The sequence below is a fragment of the Mustela erminea genome, chromosome 4 (assembly GCF_009829155.1).
Source record: "Mustela erminea isolate mMusErm1 chromosome 4, mMusErm1.Pri, whole genome shotgun sequence".
Taxonomy (NCBI): Eukaryota; Metazoa; Chordata; class Mammalia; order Carnivora; family Mustelidae; genus Mustela; species Mustela erminea.
This window is the reverse complement of record NC_045617.1, coordinates 87,906,667-87,932,372: the sequence shown is the minus strand read 5'-3', so window position 1 is coordinate 87,932,372 and position 25,706 is coordinate 87,906,667. Positions and strand designations below refer to the sequence as shown.

The window sequence follows — 25,706 nt, the reverse complement described above, 5'->3', positions numbered from 1 at the left end:
GCTTATCCCATTGTTAAAATGGTAAGTTTAGGTTTAATATTAGCCTACACAAAAAATAGAATGGTAGATTACAAATTCCTTAATGCCAACTATTTATGATTCAAATAGTAACTCCCCTGAAACCTCCCAAACCAGCCCCTAATTTTATTTGCTAGAGAAATGAATAAAGAATATGTCCACCCAGTTTGATGGCTACTTCTAATAGAGGAAATCCCTGAATATATCTTGATTGAATTTATGACAAGATGAGAGTAGACCACAAAGTTAGACCTAGTGAGGAAAATCATGAGGGTACCAGATGCCATCTGGTCCATGAGAGTCACTGTGGTCAGCAGGGGGTTTCGGCTTTACCTAACTGGCCTTCAACAGCCCTTATCCCTCAACTCTGACTCTTCCTCTGCATTTACCTTCTCACACATCAAAAAGCAAACACTGGGAATGTTGGGGAGATGTTACCATTAGGGCTCAGAAGCACAGGTCATGGGATTCAAAGGGGGTCCCAGAGAACTGTTATAGGGGGGACTTGTGTTAAATAAAAGAACCAGCTCTCTGAATACTGAACCATGTCAAATAAGGTAGGGTAAATTGAGACAAAGGTAACTAAAGAACCTGGAGTTTGGCAGCACTACTGCAACGCAGTTTCCAGGAGCACCCTCACATCATAGCTTGTGTGACTAGGGCCCTCTAGATTTGTGCAGTACCTGTTGTGCATGGCCATGCACAGAGGCCCTGAATCTGGGAAGTATCCTCAGGGTTTGGTTGTACCAGGAAGGTCTTGAGCCTCTCTCATACAGACTGATGAGGCTGTGTAATCTCAAGCTGACACTGACCTCTCAAAAGGAAAAAATCATACAGGAAATATGAATGATAGGGTAATTTTTTCCTAGAACAGGACATTCACTGTTACTTTCCTCTTTCTCCTTGGAAAGTACAATAGTGCAAATGCCTAAAGAGTTCATCAATCAATGACTAATTTTTCCAAGTCATTGGTCTACCATCACAGAGTCATCAGAATGTTACAGCAAGAGCAGACATTAATAGATTAACTTCTTGATTCTGGTCCATTACCATCAAAAATTCACGATCTCTCCCTTATCCCTCTCCTCTGCCAACACCACCTACTACTATCAAAGCAGAAAAAGAGATTTGGTTGGGTCTTAACAGCTGTCTTCAAATATTGAAGAAAGGGCTACTCTGATTTGCATTTCCCTGATGATCAGTGATACTAAGCATTTTTTCATGTGTCTGTTGGCCATCTGCATGTCTTCTTTGGACAAATGTCTATTTTTGTCTTCTGCCCATTTTTTAAATTGGATTTTTCATTTTTTGGATACTGGGTTTTATAAGATCTTCATATATTTTGGATACTAACCTTTTATCAGATAGGTCATTTGCAAATATCTTCTCCCATTCTGTACATTGCCTTTTAGTTTTGTTGTTTCCTTTGCAAGGCTAAAGCTTTTTATTTTGATGTAGTCCCAATAGTTTATTTTCCCTTGCCTCAGGAGACATATCTAGAGAGAAGTTGCTACGGCTGATGTCAAAAAGGTCATTCTGGGCACCTGGGTGGCTCAGTGGGTTGAAGCCTCTGCCTTTGGCTCGCAGGGTCCTGGGATTGAGTTCTGTATCAGGCTCAGGCTCTCTGCCTCTTTCTGCCTACTTATGATCTCTGTCTGTCAAGTAAAGAAATAAAATCTTAAAAAAAAAAATAAAGTGCTTTACAAAAAGGTCATTCCTGTGCTCTCTTCTAGGATGTTTGTGGTTTCAGGTCTCACATTTAGATCTTTAGTCCATTTTGAATTTATTTTTTGTATGGTATAAGAAAGTGGTCCAATTTCATACTTTTGCATGTTGCTGTCACTGTCTAGTTTTCCCAACAGGGTTTGCTGTAGAGATTTTCTTTTTCCCAATGAATATTCTTTCCTGATTTGTCCAAGATTAATTGACCATATAAGTATAGGTTCATTTCTGGGTTTTCTATTCTGTTCCATTGATCTATGTGCCAGTACCATACTGTCTTTTAAAAATTTTTTTATTTTTTTAAATTTCTTTTCCACCCAGTTTGATAGCTACTTCTAATAGAAGAAATCCCTGAATATATATGGATTGAATTTATGACAAGATGAGAGTGGACCACAAAGTTAGACCTGTGAGGAAAATCATGAGGGCACGAGATGCCATAGTCCACGAGAGTTACTGTGGTCAGCAGGGGGTTTCAGCTTTACCTAGCTGAATTGTGTTCCAGAATTCATTGCTCCATGCAGTACGTGCCCTCTATAATACCCACCATTAGGCTCACCCAATCTCTCACCACCCACCCCTCCAAAACCCTGATTGTTTTTCAGAGTCCACAAGACAGACTGTGGACTCTGAGGTACCATACTGCCTTGATCATTATAGTTTTATAATATAACTTGAAGTCCAGAATTGTGATGTCTCCAGCTTTGTTTTTCTTTTTCAAGGTTGCTTTGGCGATTCAGGATCTTTTGTTGTTATTCCATACAAATTTAAGGATTATTTGTTTTAGCTCTGCGAAAAAATGCTGTTGGTATTTGGATAGGGACAGCATTAAAGGTATAGATTGCTTTGGCTAGTATAAACATTTTAATAATATTTGTTCTTCCAATCCATAAGCATGGAATGTCTATTTCTTTCTGTTGTTTTCACTTATCATCAGGGAAATACAAATCAAAACTACAATGAGAGATTACCCCGTACCTGTCAGAATGACTAAAATCAACAACATTAGAAACAATAGGTCTTGGTGAGGTTGTAGAGAAAGGGGAATCATCTATAGGTGGGAATGCAAACTGGTGTAGCCACTATGGAAAACAGTATGGAGGTTCCTCAAAAAGTAAAAAAATAGAACTACCCTATGATCTAGCAATCACACTACTAATTATTTATCCAAAAAGTACAAAAACACTTGTTCAAAGGGATACATGCACCCTGATATTTATAGCAGCATTATCTACAATAGCCAAAGTATGGAAGCAGCCCGAGTGTTTATCAATTGATGAATGGACAAAGAAGATGTGGTATCTATGTGTCCATTTATCTATTTATCTATCTATCCATCTATCTATCTATCTATCTATGGAATATTACTTAGCCATAAAAAAGAATGAAATCTTGCCATTTGTCATGACATGGATAGAGTCAGAGAGTATAATGCTAAGCAAAACAGTCAATCAGAGAAAGATATAAACCATATGATTTCACTTATATATGGAATTTAAGAAACAAAACAAATGAGCAAAGGGGAAAAAAGACAGGCAAACCAAGAAATAGCCTCTTAACTACAGAGAACAAACTGATGGTTACTAGAGGGAAGGGGTTGGGGGACGGGCTGAATAGGTAATAGGCAATAAAGAGGGCACTTATGATGAGCACCGGGTGATGTATGGAAGTGCTGAATCACTGTGTTGTATACCTGAAACTATTACACTGTATGTAAACTAACTGGAATTTTTAAAAAAGGGCACAATTCTGGAAAGCTGGTGAAGTTCCAAGAAGGTAGACTTCACCTTGATGAAAGAAGCTTTGTTACAGCTATTGACAATGAAATGGGCTGTTCAATAACTGGACAAACAAAGAAGGTGAACTCTCATTTGGGATGTGGTAGAAGGGCAACCAGCTTTGGGGAGCATCCATCCATTAATGCAAACTTCTTCAAGCGACCAACTCATATTTATTCCTGAATTCTCACTTCTGGCATTATCTCCTTCAAGGGAGAGCTTCTCCTACTCATTTCTCAGGCCAAGCCAATGGCCCCTTCTGTAGGTACCCCAATGCCTGGGTATGCATTTTCATTGCCTTTACCATGTCATACTGGAATTTTCTATTTGCATGTCTGTATCAACCCCCAAAACTTATAATTTCAGGGACCCATGCTTACTCATTTTTTATTCTTAATACCTAGTTGCAGCATCTGATACACACATGTGTATCATATATGTGTACAGAGTTTAATAATAATAATAGTAAGAAGAAGAAGAAGAAGAAGAAGAGGAAGAAGAAGAAGAACAGTAGCTAAAATGTACTGAGCACTAACCACGTGCCTGGCACTATCCAGAGCATACTATATATTATAACTCATTCAATTCTCACAAGAACACTATGAAATTGGCATTGTTATTTTCCTCAATTAATTGAGGTTAGGTAACTTGCCCAAGATTGCCAGCCAAAACAAGCACAATTTCTGAAGTTCCTTCTAGCTCTGAGATTATATTTTTCTTCTCTCTGGTGATTCAGGGATAAATGGCTTCTTCTGCTTATTTTTCTACCTTAATTTGATTCCACCTTTTGGATAAAGAACTCCAAGTACATGAACACGGAGAAGTACTGCCCATGTGTCCTCTTTCTGCTCCCTGGATTTACCTTGGGGAGTAGGCAGCTGCAACCTGTCTGTGATCACTTGTGTTAGTACTGAGCCAGTATCTTTGTAACTACAGAACCGGGAGGTCCCACTGCGGCTCTTGGCAGAACAGACAGCAAAACGGTGGAAGGGGACAAAGTCTCCCCCCTGACAGCTCCCACAGCGGCAGGCCAAATCTTGGAGAAAGCATGCACATTCAAGGTGCAGGGCTATCTGCTGTGCCTTGGGCCACAGCTCCCAAGCAGCTTCTCGTAACAGTGGCACTCCAAATGCTAGCAGCTCTGTTTGAGGTAGGGATAATTCCTCTTGCAGACTGAGAGGAGAGTCAGCATCTGAAATATAGGAAAATCTATGTGAGAATCTCCCTTAAAGGCTTTTTATGCTATCAATAGCAAACTCCCAATCACATGCTGCTAGTTTATAAGAAAATTTTGTTTACATTTCCTCTGTATAAAGTGTATTACACAAATCTGAGAATGATATTGAGCATATCTTGTACAATGTACCACAGAGAAGAAATGGTCAGTGGTACAGAAGTACACTGAATAGATTTCTTAGATGCTTGTCCTAAATTGAGTTTTTTTTTTTACTACAAGTTACTGTAAACATCAACTCATCATAAATGCTCTGTTCAGGGGTGTCTGGGTGGCTCAGTCGGTTAAACATCTGCGTTTGGCTCATGCCATGGTTTCAGGGTCCTAGAATCGAGTCGTGCAGGGAGGGAGTGTGCTTCTCCTGCCTCTGCCTCCTTCCCCCTGCTCATGTTCTGTCTCTCTCTCTCTCAAATAAATAAAATCTTAAAAAAAAAGAAAGAAAGAAAAAAATGCTCTGTTCAAATGTAAGGCCCCAACATATGTCAAAGTCAAAGGGAAATTATCTGTGGAATATAAGTGCTTTGGTAATCTATGCCAATATTTTAACATGTGGAGAATTTGATATTGCAAGCTATTTAATGTATATCTTTCTCTGCTCATGTCTGTTTCAATTCCAGATGTGTTTATCCTCCTTGTAAAGTTCAAAATTAGGAACAGTTTATTCCTTTCCTATTATTTCTATCTAGAAACCAATAAAAGATTATGAGAATATTTTCTGAACCAAAAATCAAGATACAGATACTTAACACAAGGAGCTAAAATTCTCAGAATTAAGACAATTCTGAAAAATACAGGTTATTCATTCACTATAATCACGGCTCCTTTGTGATTAAAATAATCACTTTCCCCATTTCTTAGCCATAGTTTCAGGGAATTGTGGCCCATGATAAAGGATACTGATGTTCTTTTTGAACACAGCTATCCCCAGCCAAGGCTCCCTGTTCAGGTAAGAACAAGGAAGCAGCTCTTCCTTACCTGGCTTTTTCTTCTTCTCCTCTTTGGTCTGTTCAATAATTTTGATAGAGGAAGGCACTAATATTGACTCGGCAGGAAGCTCTTGACTCCTGTTGAACCAGCGGAGCACATGCATATCCACAAGAGCCCTCAGCACCTGAAGTAGCTTGTTTTTATTCCAGGCAGGCAGGAGGTGCTGCAGCAGATCTATATGGATGGAGTGACCAATGACTGCAGCACACTTAACCAGTAACTGCTCCTCTAGGCTCAACTGATCCAACTGGTTTACTGCTATTTCTGGGCGGGGAGGGAGAAGTGAACAAGCTTTCTATAAACATAGAATACATTATGTTGATAATCTCTTCACTTAAAAAAAATAAAGTAAAAGGCTTGCTTTTGGTCCTCTCCTTCTCCACTCACCCTAACCTCTCAAGAGAGCCTTTTCTCCAAGTCCTCATTTGTCCTCATTCCCCATTCATTGTTCAACCAACAGCAACCATGAGGTTTTCACCACACCACTGAAACTATTCTCTCCATCCTCACCAAAACCTTTCTCATTTCTAAAAAGAACATCCCCTATCTGATGATGCCTACTCAATTCTGAAGGTTTCTCCGTTCTTTATTGCATCATTATAAGCTTATTTCGCCCTCTTTCTATTTAACTCCTGCTATGTGTATAACACTGTCTCTTTACTAGCACCACAGATAGGTTTTCTTAAATCTCAGCAACATTACCTTCCTTCCTTCCTGCCTCCTCTAGCACTGGAATATGCAAAAAGGGAAACACAGGACCCAATTTTTATCAAATGACTAGAAAACTCTTCAATCATTAGTCAGCCCTAGAGAATAAGGGGCTCACTTAAGTGAAACATTACTCAAGTAGCATTACAAATCTCTTAAAGACTCTTTGGGCAGTGCCAGAACTTATTTCTAGAAGGCAATTTATTTTTAGAAGAAAATGGAGCTAGCATGATAATGAGAGACTTATATTCAATCAATCACCAAATTACTAGTGTAATGACATCTGTAATTGTTTCACTTGAGGTTTTCAAGGGACTTGCCTTTTAATAATGGTGGAAGAAGCACTGTATCCAAGTTCACATTATCCTTGACTGTGCAGATATAAAGTTCTTGGTCTTCTTCACAGCCAGCAGGAAGAATACCATACATTGTGGATTTCATGGCATTGGCTATAGGGAAAGAAGACTATGACTGAGAAAACACCATGCTCAGTGACAATAGTTTTAAAGGCACAGTATTACAAAAAGTTAGTCAAGAAACTAACGGGATGAAGATGGAGCATATGTTTAAAGTGGCTTCTCCACCCTCCTGTCTAATTTTCTCTTAGAAACTAACAATATTTTCTCTACCATGTGGTATCCAGTATTTATACTCTTCCTGTTTATTTTCCAGCAGCTCCCTCTTCTATTATGTCACAGTCCCTCACAACCCTAGGATGCCTTTCCAGATTTACACGTACCTCTGCCCTTTCCTCTTCCCACTCTCCTCCCTTCTCCCATCCCATCTAAATCATCACGTCATCCTTCTCATGAGTAGTAATTAATGTGCAATACTCTATTGAACTCTTCGGCTTATAAATCCTCTTTTCCTATCCCTACCTCCTCGGCTGCTCAAAAAGGAACTGTAATAGATTGACTGGCTCGATTAAGGTCTCTGAAGCAGGCCAGGAAGGCTTACTCTTGCTTATAATGTTAGTAGGGAAAGGGCACATGCCTCATAAGGATCAGGTGATGCCATAAAAAAGGATGAACCCCAGAAGCAGGACAATAGTAGAACCTTGGAAGCTAAGCTTACCTGAGAGGGTCTCCCATTTGCTCTTCTCCTCCTCCTTTTGGAGGTCGTGAAAGAGCAACATATCTTTGGAGAGAAGGTCCTGGCATAAGACCTCACAGTAGAGGGGGTTTCCAAAGCACCTGTGGAGAAGGTAGCTGTAGAAAGGTAAGTAGGGGATTGCTGACTAAGATGGCCACTTGAAGAGAGCCAAGTACAGGGATATTTCATACTGAGGAATATTTCTTCTTTTGGTAAAGTCAGCTTTTGATGATATACACTAATGGAGGCAAGCAGCAACACAGAAATGTAAAAATAAATTTTTTTCTAATTAGTTTGAAATGTATTTTAGTAGTAACTTCTCTTTTTTAACTATTTTGTTTTTATTGCTATTAAAAAGAACTATTTTCCCCTACAAAGAGCCCTAGAAAGTGGCCTGACCACATATAACTGACACCAGAAGCAAGCCATCTCCTAGTCCGAACTGTCCTGTGAAAACCTGGATGATGGCCTAGAGAGGTAGCCCTTTAGTGGTTTACTAGGAGACTATCTATCCTTAAATCTGATCTTGGGCCTTATCATGGTTACTAAGGCCATTCTTTTCCCCCAACATGGGTAAGTGAGACCTGTGTCTTCTCACTTATATTATGGCACTGGCTCTGCCCTTAATGAAGTGCCCAGCTTGTCCTAGCCACTCACATCTGCAGCTCTTGGGGGATGCTCACCACCCCCAGTTCCCAACATGCCATTCTCAACAGTGAGGTTGTTGCCAACTTCAAAATGGGCACAAGGACAGCCTGAGAGCTCTGCAGGAAGTGTTGGGCACAGCCACACAGGGTGAAGATAGGGGTCAATGTCATCACCATGACGATGGGCACAGTGGAGAGTAATGTTTCCAAAAACTCCCAGGAAGCCGCATCCATATATTGGGCTTCATCAATGAGGAAAATCAGTGGTGTTTCCCTCACTGCCTGAAAATAACAGCAAAGAAACAGTGACAACCTTTGATTAGAAATGAAGTAACCTGATTTTCAAATGTACCATGAATTTCCCAACAGCAATTTAAATACAATATCAAAACAGTCTAGGATTTTTGAGTAAAGTGTATCCTAGGTCCAGGTAATATTTTATTTCATAAATATAAAATATAGCCAAGTATACCTAATTTCTAAAGAAATATACTTTCTTTGGACAAGAAAATAATCTAACTGAAAAATAAAATGAACATCAAAATATTCTCCAAATCAAACTTGAAGCTTTCAAACATTTCATTTTGGCCAAAGCTTCAAACTGTGGGAATTCATAATACTTTATATCAGTAACTTTCAAACCAGGCTGCACATCAGAATTAACTGAGTACTTCCTAAAACTACCAATTACCAGGCCCCACTCATGTAAACTTAAAAAAAAAATACTCATTTTTATCTACATTCCCCACTCCCTTGCTGCAGCAGGTAACCTTTCTAAGGTGTTCACTGTGATGCTTTTGTTTGTATTGTGTTCTTATAAAATGTGCATCCTTGTTTAGTTAAGTAAATTTTCTATGTAAATGCTACTGTGTAAATCTCATTGTTTCTCTTTTTATTCAGAATTATGACCACTCAGTATTGCAATGTTTTCATCTATTCCCATACTTCTAAACTTCTGCATTATCCTGCATAGTGTTCATCCATGAGTTCATGCCAATGCCTCCCTTACCTCCACAAACACTGCAGTAAATAGATTACCCGAGACATAGGTCCAGGAGTGGAATTGCTAGGTCTAGAAGATGCAGTTTATTAAAATTTGACTAGTAACTTCTAGATTTCTTTCCAGAATGACTACATCAGTTTCTGCTCATAGATATTTTTCACTCTGTAATCTGGGTTAAGGCTTGAGTATATTTGTAATAAATAAGAAGTAAAACAGCTATCTGCTTGCATTCAGAAAACACTGTTTTAAATTAAGTTACTAAAATTTCATTAAGAATCAAGGGTCAAATAGAGCTACCCTATGACCCAGCAATTGCACTACTAGGTACTTACCCCAGAGATACAGATATAGTGAAAAAAAGGGCACACGCATCCCAACGTTTGTAATGGCAATGTCCACAATAACCGAACTGTGCAAGTGTGCAAGGAGCTAAGATGCCCTTCAACTGATGAATGGATATAGAAGATGTGGTCCATATATACAATGAAATAATACTCAGCCATCAGAAAGGATGAATACCCACCATTTGCATTGACATGGATGGAACTGGAGGGGATTATGCTGAGTGAAGTAAGTCAAGCAGGGAAAGGCAATTATCATATGATTTCACTCATACGTGGAACATAAGCAATAATAGCAGAGGAATACAAGGAAAGGGAGGGAAATTTGAAGGGGGAGAAATCAGAGAGGGAGATGACCATGAGATACTATGGACCTGGGAAACAAACTGAGGGTCTCAGAAAGGAGAGGGTGGGAGGAGGGGATAATAGGGTGATGGGTTTTAAGGAGGGTACGTATTGTGATGTGCAGTCGATGTTATACATAACATAACATAACATAACATAACATTATGTGTACATATATACATAATGAATCACTGAACACTACATCAAAGACTAATGATGTACCATACAGTGGCTACATGAACATAAAAAAATAAAAAAGAAGAACCAAGGATCAGGGAAGAGCAAAGAATTTTTCTTGTATTCTGTGTAATGGGATTGATTCAAGGTTAAAGATAGATAGAAGCAATGAAGATGTCACAAATAGGCCTAAGTCAAGGTGTACTATGGATAGATTAAAATAACCACAAACCACCTCCACATATTAAGAGTTAATGGTATGCAGCAAAAATACCCACCTCTTGAAGCACTTGAAAAAAACATGCCTTAACCTTCTTTTGTCTGGTCAGGTCATCCATGTGCGAAACTTTGAAGGACAAGGGAAACTAACCAGGAAAATGATTCATGTATTAGCATTCATAGTGACAATCTAAAAAAAAATACACAGGTTCTCCAAAGCGAACAGACAATGATTCTATTTTGAGTGAGAATGGGTTTCTTCTATAGGACTGGGCATAGGGTCACAAATGCCACTCCAACAACAATTAGAATTCAGTGAGTGAGATGGAAAGTCAACTGGAGGTGAGAGAGAGAGAGAGAGAGAGAGAGAGGTCCTTTTCATACCTAGACTCTGGCAAACCCTTAAAGGGTCATGACTAAGAAGTAAAGTGACAGGTTGGACTTAGCAATATCACTTTGGGCAGCTCCAGTACCCCAGTTATTCCAAGTATGCCAGAATGAATGAGTGCATGAAATTGTCAGAAAGAATCACAACAGGCATCTCCTAACATTGTGCTAGGCCATGGCATGTGAGTTACCCCGGACCCAAGAGTGAAAGTGAGGTTTTTCCTACAGCACTTTGGCAAGAGCCAGAGCCCCAGGCAAGGCCTGTCTTAAAACAGGGCTATGCTGAGGGATTGGAGATTTTCCTTTTATCTATTTTCCATTAGATACAATGCCCTGCAGGTTTGGTAGATTAGGAGAAGTGATGGAGGAAGAATGAATGGAATTGTGGATTAGGGAATTCTTAGTCTGCTCACTCTTGAGTACCGCATAAACCCTAGACCACTGGAAGCTTTTGAGATTCAGTTGCTGGTCCAAGTGACAAACTAATGGCTAGGGTTAAAGAATAAAACATTTCAACTGACTTGAGAACACATGGATACAATTGCTGGGGAAACTCAACTGGTCAGTGCTAGCTTGACAGATTAAGCACTCAAATTTATACTATGATCTCTTAAATACCACCTCCTTCAAAATATATGCACTGATCCCATTAAGTACTATAATCTTCATTTCACAGGTGAAAAAAAAATGTAGGCTCAGACAAAGTGATTTGTGCCGTGACATTCCATGAGCAAGTGTTAGTCAGTCCTAGAACTACTCTCCTGAACAAAGAGAAAGCCTGGGTTTTGGTGTTAAAGGGATTTCAAATCTCAACCTTGTCATTGTTAATGGTGCATTCTTAGGCTATACACATATGGCCTAAGGGCATTAGATTAGAAAACAATCCTGGGTCCAACTATCCATCAAAATTAACATTAGTAATCCAATTCAGAAAGCCACCGCCTTCATTACCTTCACAAAGAAGAGGTCATTAAAAAGGCAGTGAAGAGGTTCCTCTACTATCCCACGGAGCTGTTTGTGTAGGCACTCTTGCCGGTAATAGGCTGGACACGTATCAATGTCAAAGAAGATGGCCATGAGGGTCTGGATGGCATAGAAGCACTGCTTGAAATCTGCTTCCTTCAGCTTCAATGGTAACACCCTGGTGAATGTAATATGGTCACTGGGAGTCCCTTGACCTACAGAGAGGTTACTCACTTCACCAGCCCAAGGATGCTGAATCTAATGATAAGAGTCTCACGAGCAAGGGAAGGGAGCCTCAAGAGAAGTAGACGGTGAGCCAGAAAACAGGAGTCTTTACCTATGCCCCTCCTTTTGGGCCATGAAGTTTATTTCAGCCAACAGCTGACTTTTTCCATAGCCTTTTCCACCTTCATACAAAACTGCTTGTCCCTTCTTCTGGCGCAAACATTCCTGCTGTGCCATTTGGAAGGCTTCTAGTTCTTTCTCCCGGTCTGTAGAGAGACAGGGAGCACCTAATACTCTTGCATATTTTAGTAGACACTCCATTTATTTTGCAAAGGTAACTCTCATAATGATTTTTCCCCCTAGAGTCCTAGGCAGAATCCCAGTCTTTGATGAGGCTTCACATCCCTTTGCATAAAATCAACTCTGGACTATACAGAAATATGTGTTGGACTTGGCAGTTTGCCCCTGAGCCCAAGAAATAACATTAAGAATAATTAGGGACCACACAGACATGGAAGCTACTATATCCTCTTAGCTTTTCGTAACAATTTCCATTATAACAGTCTTCAAAGTCAGTCACTGCGACATAAAGATAATAGACTAATAGATATAAATTAAGATAAATATAGAGAATATACAGTGTGTGTAGTAATAGTCTTGGTCCTCTCCCAGCTGTCTCGTGATGAAAAATTTTCCTCAGAGATGACCCACAAGAAGATAAGCAGACCTCAAAAGCTGAACTCTGACTTACAAAGATTCTTACTAAATGTTGGTACTTCTCAAGCAAAGCAAGAAGACTCTACCTGAAGTGAAAACATTCAACACGGAAAAGAAATGGCAAGGCCTCTTCAAAATTAACATAAATTCAGTAAGAAGGCTGCTAATTTTTAATATAATGCTTAGAAGCACTTAGTCTTGCATTTTTAAAAAATCACATTTAACCATCTATAGCTGAAAAAAAATATATGATTTAAGGTAGAAAACTCACCTAACAAAGGGTGATTTTTATTTCTATCTCTGGCCAAATGTCTCTTCCCAAACATTCTGGGAAAAAAGACAAAGGGAAACGTGTCTAGTAACAGATTGGGATAGATAGAATGTATATCTCTAAATAGCTAGAAGACAAATTGTCTCATCAGCAAGTACTTTCAGATAATTGAAAGGGTCCAGAGTTCTATATAAAAGAGTTTTAAAAAATTAAAAATATTTGGGATCAGGAAGGGGAGAATACTGATTGTTCTAGGTCCAGAGAAGTAAATTAATTGTGAAGTAAATAAAGTAAAAAAGAACGCTCAGATTCGTGACCTACTGGATTCTCTTCCTGTTGGATAGCAAGAAGTTCACTGAGGAATTAGCTAAGAGTTAAACAGAAAAGCTAAACATCTCTGACAATAAAGCCTCTTCTTATGTCTCTTATTCCTGTAGGCCAGGACTAGAAACATCTTTCTTTCTAGTTTCATACACTCAAACACTGATGATTCTATATCCTGATTCTGTAAAAGAGATGGGAATAAACTATTAATGACACTCACATACATCTTCTATGGCCAAGGTATTCATACATCTTCCCTGGGTTGGAGATATTTTTCATCATTTTCTCTGGGAGTTTCTTGAAGTTGTAAGCAGGCAGCATGGATCTTAGATATGTTACCTCATCACAGGACACCAAACCTGGATAAGCAGTTATCATCCTGGCCACAAGGCTCACCTTTGGGCCAATAACTGTGTCAGAGAGACAGAAAGAAAAGGATAGGGAATTTTTGAACCATTTCCTCCACTTTCACCCCTTAAGTCACAGAGCTAATAATCCAATATCCTATTCTACCTGTATATTCATGTCTTGCAACTGCCCCAATCACGCCACAGAATACTGGTCCATTGGTGATACTGACAGAAACAAGCCTGGGGATCGGAAAAGCAACAGTGGGTAAATACCGTCAGAAGCTTCCAAGTCAGGCACTAAAGCTGTCACTCCTTAGATCTAGACATCTAGTTTTAGAGCTCAGAATAGAAAAGGCCAGAGACTGCTGTCTGTCTACATCACATGATGTGTATAAAGTTAAAAAGGGACAAAACAGTCCCCATATTCATGGAGTTTTAGTTGGGGAGCTATTAGCAGCAGAAAGACTAAAAAAAATTACCTTTTATCTGTTGGTTTATATGTTTTTTTGAAGTACTTTCAAATTGATTACTTCATCTGATGTTTTGAACGATAATTAACAACAAATATGTGAGATATGTAGGGCAAATATTTTAATCCCGCTTGACAAACAAAATAAAAAACAAAAACCCACAACTGAAGGAGCTAATTAACTTTCCCAGAGTTACACAGCAGAAATCAACAGAACAGTCAGAATGAGAATCCAGTCTCCTGACTCCTAGCCTAGTGTTGCTTCCACTATACCATGCTGCCTCAGATAAAACCCCAAAATGAAAAGTAGATCAACAGTGATCAATACATGGTTAACTGATCAAATAATGCTAGAATGTCAGAGTATAGGAATAATCAGAGGGTCAGGCTGTTGATGGAAGCCTTCCTACAGCAAATTAGTCTTTGGAATACGTTTTAAAAATGAGTAATTTTTTAAAAATTCATTAATTTGTGCACAGGTTCAGTCACTTAACAAACACTGAGAAGTATGTACAGTACCAAGTCCTGGGCTAGGTGTTTAAAATATCTTGCTCTGAAAAATAAAGATTATCTTGCTCTGGAGAAATTCAGTCTCAGGCAGTGGGAAGGTGGTAGAAATTGAGGGAGATGAAGAGACATATTTATAAGTCAACAAGACAAATACAATGTATTAGAAATCAGTACAGCCAATTAACAGAGCAAACAGAATGGACATACTAACTCATACTAGTCAGAAAAAGCACTCAGAAAGGAGAGGTTGTATGATTGGACTGTGCAGGATGAAGGACTGCAAAAGCGGAGCAACAGCTTCTGTCCAGTGGGAAAAGGCAGAAACTCTGAAAAGCCTGCTGTATTTGTGCAAAACTAAAGCAGTTCAAGATGGCTACAGCACTGATGGTGTGTGCAGTAGGGACAAGTGAGGGGAGATGTGGTTCTACCTAGGCCAGGAATGGGAAAGCATTAGAAATAGGAATTATTTGGGGTGCCTGGGTGGCTCAGTGGGTTAAGCCTCTGCCTTCAGCTCAGGTCATGATCTCAGGGTCCTGGGATCGAGCCCTGCATCAGGCTTTCTGCTCGGCAGGGAGCCTGCTTCTGCCTCTCTCTCTCTCTCTCTGCCTGCCTCTCTGCCTACTTGTGATCTCTCTCTCTAGCAAATAAATAAAAAATAAATCTTTTTTAAAAAAAAGAAATAGGAATTATTTAAAAAGCGGGCATACACCATTCCAGGTGAAGCCAAGGCTCAAAGGTGGCAAGTTCTTACATAACAGGGAATAATTAGATTTACTTGATGTTAAAATTTACTTGATGTGAAAATTTCACATGACAGATATGATATGTGGATAGAGAGAGAGGGTACAATGAGGCACAAATTACTTTCAAGTTAAATCTACAAATAAACCATTTTTAGTTATTTACAGAGAGCATGAAAAGTGGCAACAATGCTAACACTATTGTTTCTATGCCATCAAAACTCTCTTGCTTTCCTCTAAGGCCAGGATTGAGGACTTTTTCTTGGGCCCATTGCTCAGAGTGAGTAAGAGAAACCCAAGACCTGAACCAGACAGTTGGTTTTGCTGCCACACAAGAATAAGACTAAACATCTTTGGATGTTTCACCATGCTTCCTTCTTCTAAAACACCCTTTCTCGCTTTCCCCAAATGTTGAACTTCCTTTCTCAACCTGGTTCAAATGTTGTCTTTATAGTCAAGACTCCTCTGTGACCCCTGGAAGAATGGCTCTGTCTTCCCATAGCAATTTGCTGCAGCTCCTCTAGCATTTTATTCCTACACTTACATTTCATGGTATTAAAATTAGTTGTTTACCTAATGGAGGAGGCAGTATTTTATTTCTCTTTACATTCATCACACCTAGCATGTGCCTGGCTTGTGAATGCTTGCCGAGTGGGTGCATTCACACATGCAATAAACTCAGCCACTAACAAGGCTATGAGAATGAACAAACCATACTATTCTCATTTCTTTCTACTCTTTCTTTCTACTCTATTCTCTCTTTCTTTCTACTGGACTTTAGAATTCCCCCTTGCTCTTCCTGGTAGTCTGTGTTCCTTGTTGTTGTTGTTGTTCTTCTTCTTCTTTTTTTTTTTAAGAGATGTTCTTCACTGATGAAAAAACTATATTCTTTAACATAAGTAAATATACAGAAAGTGTTTCTGGTGCCAAAGAATTATAATGAAGAGATTCTGAGACTACATTTGCTGAGTCTCAAAAATATTCTGGAGAAACAGTCACCAACCAGAAAAGCCTGATTAATCATAAGACTCAGAAAATCATCTTTTTCTGTAAATGAACTGAAAACTGAAAGTACTTCCTAGATTAGAAAGAAGAATTTAGAAAATGATCCAAAGTGAATAGGGTCACTGAGAAAGGAGACCCGGAATGTGGTTTTGGGTCTGGGCAAGGCTGACATCATGCAGAGGCCTGAGTTGTAGTCCCAGCTACTGATGTCACAAAGCAACTCTTCGGTTACATCTCTACACTTGGATTATGGGTGAAGAAGGCAAACTTTAGCACCTGCTAGTACAGCATTTCCCAAAATATGCTCCTCAGAACAGTCATTCTTCTGGATGTTTTTAGGTCTTTCTGGAGAAAAGTGTTTGGTGATCAAGTAAATTTGAAATGTTGATTCAAATGTTGATGAAACAAGTTTCTTTATTATAAGACTACTCAGAACTTTTTGATACTAATGTATATTGTGAACCTCCAAGAAGGAAATATAGTTTGCATCACTTCCCAAACACATTTGGCCATGAGAATCTTTTTTTCATGATTTATTAAGGAGCCCATGTTCCACCAACAACACTTCGGGAAATTACTCAATTAGTTATTATCGTCAAGGAAAAAAACACTGACCTGGAAACTAGCTTTCAGGCTTTGACATTGTCAGGCTATGCAGCTTACCAATATAATCTCTGGATCTTAATTTCTAGATCTTAGTTCAGAAGGTCAGATTTAAAAAAAGGAGGACAGATTAGAGGAACTCCAAGATTATATCTAGCTCTTAAAAATCTACTATATTCTAAAATAAAAAAGACCAAAAGCACAAAACTATGATCTGAGAAATGAATATCTCATTCAGGAGTAAAAGGCAGGACTCTCGAAGGCCACATGTCCATGTAAAATTCAAGAGCAGAAGAGACCAGCACTGGAAGAGATGGCCCAGCACACCTATATTAGAGAGAGAGAAGTGGGAAGTGGGCTGTAGGAGTACCTGCAGATCCCATCAGGTTTAAAAGAAGTGCCAATACATATGTGCCTTGGGCTAAGAGTTTGATTATCTATGAAGCATCTGAAACATCTTTCCTATCTGTAAAATAAAAAGTTGGATCAGATCATTTCTAAGTTCCTTTTCAGTACTAATACTCTACAAGAATATTAGATAACATAAGATATATAATATAAGAAAATTATAGATATTAAAATGCCTCTACAATAGTATCACATTAGTAATATAGGTTTTCCCTTTTGGAGAGTATTTACATTTTATAAGAGGCAGCTGTTAGGTAATGAAAATGATACAGGATTTGAGGACAGAAGGTCTGGGTTTCATTATCAGCTCTGCTGTATGCTAGAAACTCCTCTTCTGTGGCCTTAGTTTCCTCACATGGAAAAGAAGGATAAAAACATTCACACTTGTAGCATATACAAAATATCCTAAGTTGAAGTGCTATGTAATTTTTATTCATTTTGGATAAGTATGGCAAACAAATCTCTGACTTGATGTTAATGTTAAAAATAACTTTTCAAATTTATTTATGTATATACCTTCCTCAGGGCTTTCTAGTGGGGAAAAAAAAGTCATCTGAAAAATTTTAGCCCACACTGTTATAGTGCGACTAGCGGGAACATGGAATTTTCTGTGCCTTTATTAGGACAAGGCTTTTGTAGAAGGTGGGAGGGTGGGGTAGATAAGGAGGAGGGAGATCAATGAGAATTCCAGAAAAAATCAAGGGATAGGAAACACTATGACTGAAAGGGAAGGAGAGTATTAACCAGTGGTGGTTCCTTCCTATCTTGGTAATTGCCCTACAACTTCTCTTCCCACATCTCCCCTCCCTGTAGATAGGCAGCCTTTGTTCTACATTCCCACGACATACAGATATATTATTTGTATTATATTAATTTACACATTTGCTTGTTCCTTTGCAGTGTTCTTAAATCTTGTTATGGGTATTTGGCTCCTCCCTCTTCCACTCCATTAGATAGAAACTTATCTTCATTTTCCCTGAGTACTGCTACTACCTAATTCTGTACCTAATGATTCCTTAATAGAGCTTATTTTCTGACTTCCCTTAGCATGTTCCCTCCCCTGTAAGCAGATTCTGGACACTCTCAACCCCAGCTACTTGTTACTGCCTCCTACCCTGCCTGAAGAGCCCCCTGGGGCCTGAGAAGCTCCTCTCTGCCCCACCTTCCTTCTCACTTGGTCTCAGCAAGATTCTCCCAGCAGAAGCTGAAGATGCTGAAGGAGCTCTCCAGGGCATGTGCACACTCATCTGGCTTCTTATCCCCTGGAAGGCCAAAAACACAGAAGAACATGCAGCCCTGGGACAGATGACAAAGAAGGAAAAGAGAAGTTTACCTGGGGAAAGACTATGCTTGCCTCAACTGGACCAACTCCCCTGAATGAAGCCAGAGCACTTCCCCACTGGTTTTCTGTTGGGAATATTGAGTAGGATTCATGAAATGGACACTGGGACATATCAACATGGAGATTTAAAAAAAGAAGAAGAAATAATAAAATCTTGATTTAACTAATTCTACAAAGAACTGAAATTTAAAACACAAGATAAACTGATTTCAAGAACTTTTCAAAAATTCCATTTCTAGTATATAACTTGAGCTATCTACTCACATTTTTATTCACCTATAATGTCATGTATTATGATACTGCTCTTTTTCAAACTTCTCAATGATCAGAAATATCTAATTATACTCATTTGACTAAAAGAACCAGAAAAATATGCTTTTGCTCTGATAAGGATTTCTCAACAAGAATTGAAATTAAAAAAAAAAGGACATGGAGAATAATCTTTAGTTACCCTGAAAATTAAATTAACCAGAATATCCCATTCCTTAACTATTACTAGTTGAACTTTCGATGTCCTATAGCTTGTCACAAAATAAACAGCAGGGAATTTGCCTCACACATGTGTTATATGTTATGTGGGGAACAAGACTATTATCCCTCACTCACCTTTAATGCTGATGCGTCAAGTTTTCTTGTACTTACTTTCTCAAACATAAAGATCTGGCTTAGCTGGCCACCCCCTTTCTCTATGACTGTGGAGATATACAGGGCAGCCTCCTGGATAAGATGACATAAATGCAACATCCATGCTGTCTTGTTGAACTCTAGGCTGACCAAAACCATAGTCACAGTACGGAATTCGGATATGTATTCCATAGGTTGCCCTTCATCAATCTACAAAGACACAGTGAGTTATCTTGCCTGTATCTTCAACTCTCAGTATCATGTCTAAGCATCTGAATTCTATATTCCATGATGAATATGAGAAAATAACTTACAAATGTCAGACACAAAACTTAAAATTCAGGTTTGAGAAGTATAGATGTACAAACCAGTACACTTGGAATTTAAAAAACTGTTTGACTTTAAACCTAATTCACTGATGAAATTTGCCACACTTTGATGTTTTCTCTTTATGAGTTAGTTTGATATGCCCATTCTATTAGTCATTATATCACTTACTAAGGGATTCATATAGATTCATATATACACAATCAATCAACACATATTTACCAAGCATATACTCTCTACCCTGTTTACAATGTACTAGTTTTTTGAAGGAAAACTGAAAAACAGATATGTCTCCCACTTGCTAGAACTGAGAAATCTAAAATTATGACACGTCATCACAGGAACTGGTACAGATGGGGAAACCTGCTGGCATTACAACGGAGAGCAGGAGATGAAGATGTACTGGATTAATAGGAAAAGATCATATGATCTTTTGTAAACGTAGACCTGTCAACATAAACACACACACAGTCTACATGATGACTCAAGAACTAGGAAATAACCTTTTTCAAAAGGTTTTTCGTTATGTGCTTTCGCAGGGTTTGTTCAAGCGCAGAGTCTGGATCCAACTCCAGGGCAGTTCTTAGAGTATCTGAGAAAAGGAAAACAAACAAATTGTCTCCAGCCATATGCAAAATTTATCTTTGAAACTTTGGGCTTGGGAAGAAAGGACCAAGTAACTTACCAGCACTTGTCCGGTAATGTGGCAGGTAATCAAGGCACTTGTCAAAATGCTCATCAAAATCAAATGGGTCAATGATCCGCATATCTCTTAACTACAGAAAGGAAACCGCTCAATTGTATGCCCACCCACCAACTGCATTACTGTTGGTCCCTTAACAGAGGGGCTGAGGATGTCATTTCCCTTGTTGATCATGTATCTTTCCAGCTTCTGCCTCATCTAACTTCCTGGGAGGATATCCCCCACCTCCCTCCAAAATAGAGTTCCAGTGGTTGTTGGTTTGGTCAAGCCATATGCAACCACCACCAGAGCACTGCCCTGTGCAGTAGGAAGGCCTTTTCAGGACGTGCAGTGGATGGGACCACCCTCCTACCTTCACAGCTTCATCCTCCCTCATGATTTCCACTTCAAACATGTACTGCTCACAGAGCTTCCAGCAGTTCCAGGACAAGACAATCTCATTTGCCTGAGCCAAACGCTGTGCTATCTGGACATCATCCACATCCCGCCCGATCACCAAGAGGTACTGTCGCTGCTCGTCTCCAACAATAACCTGGGAAATCCGACCTGCAGACAGACCTATCCAGAAAAAAGGAGACAAGTGGTGAATAGTCAAACTCAACTGGAAAACTATGCAAAGGGTGGGGTCTGGAATCCTCACATTGCTCTATGTATCAGGCCAATCTTGTTATTGCAAAAATATTAGGTGAGCTTACCTTCAAAAATATTACTTTGCCCTGGATTTCCTCCTGTCATAAGCATACCCAGAGACATTCAAACAAACTTGGGTTGTATGAAAGAAGAAGCAAGAGATCCTAGGCCTCTAAGATTTCTCTCTTTAAAATTGTTCTTCTAATAAACAACCAGGTCGTGATGGTAGAGACCTAATGGTTATGCTAAGAAACTCCTGCCACAGTGACTATACCACCTCCTCAGTGTATAATGAAGGCTAAGTGATTTTACCAGATAAAATACCAATCGGCATTTTACCAGGCTTGGGCTTTGCCATATACTTTTATTCTATCTCCTATTTTTCTTATCCTGAGGCATTTCTTACTGCTAATATTGCTAAAAAACTGGTTTGCTTGCCAGGGAAAAAAGGACTATATCTGAGTTAAGCCTGCCCTTAGTTAAGTTACCCAATCCAAACTAAAAACAAAGGGAAAATACTTTCTAAAGAACTGCAGACACATACTTTTGGCCAAGATGGATTAACAGGTGGTATATTTACCATAATTCCCAGAACAAATGAAGAAACTAGAAAAAACACACAGAGTAACAGTTTTCAAGATATTGGACATCAGGTAACAAAGGATAATGATACCTGAGAGATGGGAAACAAACAAGATGAACCCTTTGGTACCCTGGTTTACTGCATGGAAGAGTTTCTAGGACTTCTCAGGGAAGAGAAGCCCAGGTATAGCCCAGAGGACACCTCAAGGTGAGGAAACAGAGCTAAGATCTGAGGAGGCCAAGCTGGCTAGAGTTTGCAGGGCATGTGAGTCCTGGAGAGAAGTGTAGAGAAACAGAATTCCAGAGAATTGTACCAGATCCCCTACAAGTCTTTAGCTGAGTACTGAGAATTAATAAGTACATCAATGTCAGCAAATTACCTGAAACCAGGGAAAGAATCACCTGAAAAGTTTAGAAGGAACAATCCCCAATATCACACAGGGCTGGCAATAGTTCCTATTCCCACTAGCCAGAGTGCCAAACTTAATAATTCACAGGACATTAGGTACACAGTACTTAGAAGGGGTTTGCCTCCAGAATGGGGGCAAAACCAGCCCTAGACTAAACACTGCTGTGGTCCCAGCAAAGTTTAAAAGCAAAACCTGAAAAAAATCAAGCTAACCAAAAAAAAAAAAAAAAAAAAAAAAATCAAGCTAACCACACCTCAGAAGTATATACAAGAATATTTATAGAAGTATAAAAGAAATCCAGCATCCAACAAGGTTAAATTCACAGTGTCTGGCACCCACCCCAAAATAACCAGGCATGCAAAGAAGAAGGAAAATATGATCCACAATGTGGAGAAGAATCAATTAATCAAGCCCAACCCAGAATAACGCAGATGACAGAATTAGTAAATAAGAAAAGATTAAAAGTTATAACTATATTCAAGAACCTAGAAAATGACTAAGTAGAGATTATATATATAAAAAAAGGTCTCTGTACGGTTGAAAACACTGAAATAGAAACTATCCAAAATGAAACACAAGGAGGAAAAAAGAAATAATATCAATGACTTGTAGGACATTTTCAAGCAGCCTAATATGTGTATAATTGGACAGAGGAGGTGGAAGAGAGAAAAAAATTACTTGGAAAAATAATGGCAGAACATTTTCTAAATTTGATAAAACCCAAACTCTATAGATTCAGAATTTCAATGAGCTGCAAGCACAAGTGAAGAAAACTATACCAAGGGACATCATAATCAGATTTATCCAAAACCAAAGATAAAGAAAAAACCCTAACAGCAGCCAGAGGGGGGAAAAGACATTATATAAAAACAAGGATAAAGATGAAAACAGATTCCCTTTGTGACACATTCTTCTGTCCCCTCATTCTGCCTAACACTCTGTGTCTGTTCCTGTGTGTTAGGAAAGCCAGCTACATCTCTTGCTCTTGCAGGTAGTGGGCAGGATGTGCACTTTTAATTAGTGGCACTGATCCTCCTCCACAGGGCATGTGTAGCTGCTTCAGAGGCCAGAGGACTCGGGCACTTTGGACAGCATGCAAGGGTAGGGTGTGTAATTTTAACAATGTGTGTGCATCCCCCATGGGAGGTCAGGAGATACAGTGTTGGCAGGGATTGCCTGGGTCTTCTCGGGGAGAGGATCCACAGCACCAGGACTGAGGCAGGTCTGGCTGGAGGGGACAGGGCACAGTATGAGCAAACCCATAGGCAGTGGTGTGTTTATAATGAGGGGCAGGGGAGGAAAATAGCACATGCCAGCTCCTTGGTTCCTGGAGAAGTCCCTCAGAGAACTCTGAGATTAGTAACCAACTCTCCTTCCCATAAGCCACAGGCGCCTTTCAAACTTCTGCTTCCAAGCTGTATCTCTGCACACCATTTTCTGTGCTGTCTATTTTAGGGCAGAGGCTCAGCTTCCTATCACTAGCTGAGCTCTCTCAGAATCAAGCCCACTGTTTTTTAAAGTTCCAGGCTTTAAGTCCCACTGATAATAAGCACTCTTGTTACTTCTCCCTCTCCATCTGCCTTTTGCTCCCCTGCTTGTGCTCTCTCTCTGTCAAATAAGTAAATATTTAAAAAAGAAGATATCTCACACACACAAACACACATGCACACATGCATACACAATGGAATATTATTCAGCCATAAAAAATGAAACCTTGCCATTTGAAACAACATGGATGGAGCTAAGAGTACAATGTTAAAGGAAATAAGTCAGAGAAAGACAAATATCATATGATTTCATACCTATGTGGAATTTAAGAAACAAATGAACAAAGGGGGGGGTAAAGAAAGGCAAACCAAGGAATAGATTCTTAACTATAGAAAACAAACTGATGGTTATGGGGTGGGGGATGGGGTGGGGGGATAGGTGAAATAGGTGGTGGGAATGAAGGAGGGCACTTGTGATGAGCACTGGGTGATGTAAGAAATTGCTGAATCACTGTATTGTACACCTGAAGCTAATATAACAGTTTTTCCTCCAATAGGTAGGTAACTTTTATTAGTTTCTTATATATCTTTCTAGTGTTTCTTTATAAAAATAGGAACAAACAAAAAAATTCTTATTTTTCGTCTTTATATACAAGGTAGCATACCACAGGGCTTTGCATCATGCTTTTTCTCAACTATATTTTGAAGCTATATCAGAATACCTTTTTAAAGTTGCAGAAAATCTCATTGAGTAGACATATTGTTTATTTAAACAGTCTCCTTTAGATAGTTTTATTAAAAACCACATTGCAATAAAAAATCATGTACCTATAACATTGCACACATACTCAGGTATACCTATAGGATAAATATTTAGAAGTGGGATTGCTAGGTTGAGAATAAATGCATTTGGAATCTCAACACAGATTACCAAAATTATTCTTCATAGCAGTTGTACCGCCGTTGACTCCCACTAGCAGTGTGTATGAGAGTGTTTATTCCTCATTGCCTCATCAACAGTGTGTTCAGGATTTGAATTTTTAGTATCTATAGATGAGAAATAATCTCAATGTACTTTCAACTGGCATTTTTCTTATTATGAAATTGAGTATTTTTTCACATGTTAAAAGAGATGTATTTGTCTACGTACTATTTATTCATGTCCTTTCTCATCTTTCCCATCTCTTAAAATGTTAGTCTTTTGTTGATTTCTACGTGTTCTATTTCTAATATTTACCCTTTGTGTATATGATATAAGCTGCAGATTTTTTTTTCAGGTTGTCATTTATATTTTGAATTTTTATAGATTTTTTTTTTTAATTTATCACTCTTTTAGTAGCTACTACCTATCTTTAGCTTTAGGTCCTGGCCTTCTCTCGTATGGTAGATTCCAAATTTCTCCTGTATCTCCAGACTGCATTTTGCCACCAGGGTAATGATGTCACTGAGTTGATTCTGTTTCACTGTCCAGAGTGCCAGGAGCACATTCCCTGCAGACACACAAGACAGGATGACAAGGATCAAATATCTGTATTCTCCTGATATGGGTAAAGCCCCCAACAAGGCAGAAAATATCATGCAAGGTGTCAGGCAAGGTTCTTTGGCCCTATACATTATGCTTGGTTAAAATACTGCCTTAGAGCCTCAAAACCACTCATCATATAAAAAACAAGACAAGGCAGAAGCTGAAACATTCCTATAGTTTAAGATTATTTTTGATAATCTTCCCTCCACCAGTATACTAACAGAATGGGAGAGGCACTAACTAAGAGGTTCATAAAATATAAGTTCATGTTCAAATTTAATTTCAAGGGTGGCTTAATTAAGTTTAAAAAAAGAGGCCAAGCATATGGCTATCAATGATCCTGAGAGTTCTCCAAATTGGAGATTTTGCCTCCTCCTTATCTTACACATAGCTTTTGCTCTAAGGACTAAGTTTCTCATTAGTTTTCTCATGCAACTAAGTGCTTTATAGGCACTTGTCTGTCATTCAATTAAGCAAAATGTAAAGCATCTTTGAACTTAATATGGGCAAGGTTTTTCTATTAGACTGAGAGAATCTTTGAGCCAGTGACTGTGCCTTCTTCATTTTGTTTCCCCAGGGCCAAGTACATATTAAATAATAAAACAATGCTGAATAAACAAATATGCCAAATTCCACCTAAATGAAGTCTTCCTCACTCACGGTCCTTTAAATATTCAGAAAAACTGAAAAATACCTGTGATATTTAGGATATCTCCTCCAAAACAAAGAACATCTGAAATCAAGTAAAAGAGAGAAGATAATGCATCAAAATCAGATATACTAGATCATAGCAGAATTATATATGATTAGAAGAATGGTCTACTGAGTTTTTC

General features: G+C 38.9%; 2 protein-coding genes across 12 annotated transcripts in view; one reads left to right on the top strand and one right to left on the bottom strand.

Moving 5' to 3' along the window:
* Positions 1-25,706, top strand: part of TREML1 (triggering receptor expressed on myeloid cells like 1) — a 78,985-nt gene that overhangs the window by 25,712 nt on the left and 27,567 nt on the right. Inside the window, exon 6 of one of the 2 annotated variants that reach the window (XM_032339880.1) lies at positions 5,889-5,971. The exons of the other annotated variant lie outside the window; for it this stretch is intronic. Within the exon in view, the coding sequence (XP_032195771.1) occupies positions 5,889-5,930 (42 nt within the window). The 3' untranslated portion in view covers positions 5,931-5,971. Of the gene's footprint in view, positions 1-5,888; positions 5,972-25,706 lie in introns of those variants that run through there. 2 annotated transcript variants of the gene reach the window in all.
* LOC116588590 (adenylate cyclase type 10-like) overlaps positions 1-25,706 on the bottom strand; it is a 41,997-nt gene that overhangs the window by 12,144 nt on the left and 4,147 nt on the right. For 8 of the 10 annotated variants that reach the window (XR_004285011.1, XM_032339863.1, XM_032339862.1 and 5 more), the window contains 18 exons: positions 25,568-25,606; positions 24,695-24,838; positions 20,592-20,797; positions 20,222-20,312; positions 20,040-20,128; positions 19,228-19,419; positions 18,418-18,539; positions 13,672-13,748; positions 13,379-13,568; positions 12,835-12,890; positions 11,959-12,112; positions 11,610-11,799; positions 10,331-10,417; positions 8,197-8,468; positions 7,522-7,655; positions 6,768-6,896; positions 5,728-6,003; positions 4,381-4,710 (listed from right to left, as the gene is read on the bottom strand). Coding sequence is in view for 9 of the 10 variants with exons in the window: in XM_032339863.1 (XP_032195754.1) it covers positions 4,381-4,710; positions 5,728-6,003; positions 6,768-6,896; positions 7,522-7,655; positions 8,197-8,468; positions 10,331-10,417; positions 11,610-11,799; positions 11,959-12,112; positions 12,835-12,890; positions 13,379-13,568; positions 13,672-13,748; positions 18,418-18,539; positions 19,228-19,419; positions 20,040-20,128; positions 20,222-20,312; positions 20,592-20,797; positions 24,695-24,838; positions 25,568-25,606 (2,778 nt within the window). In the remaining variant the exon portion in view is untranslated. The remainder of the gene's footprint in view (positions 1-4,380; positions 4,711-5,727; positions 6,004-6,767; positions 6,897-7,521; positions 7,656-8,196; positions 8,469-10,330; positions 10,418-11,609; positions 11,800-11,958; positions 12,113-12,834; positions 12,891-13,378; positions 13,569-13,671; positions 13,749-18,417; positions 18,540-19,227; positions 19,420-20,039; positions 20,129-20,221; positions 20,313-20,591; positions 20,798-24,694; positions 24,839-25,567; positions 25,607-25,706) is intronic. The other 2 variants (XM_032339864.1, XM_032339865.1) reach the window with 2 other exon arrangements.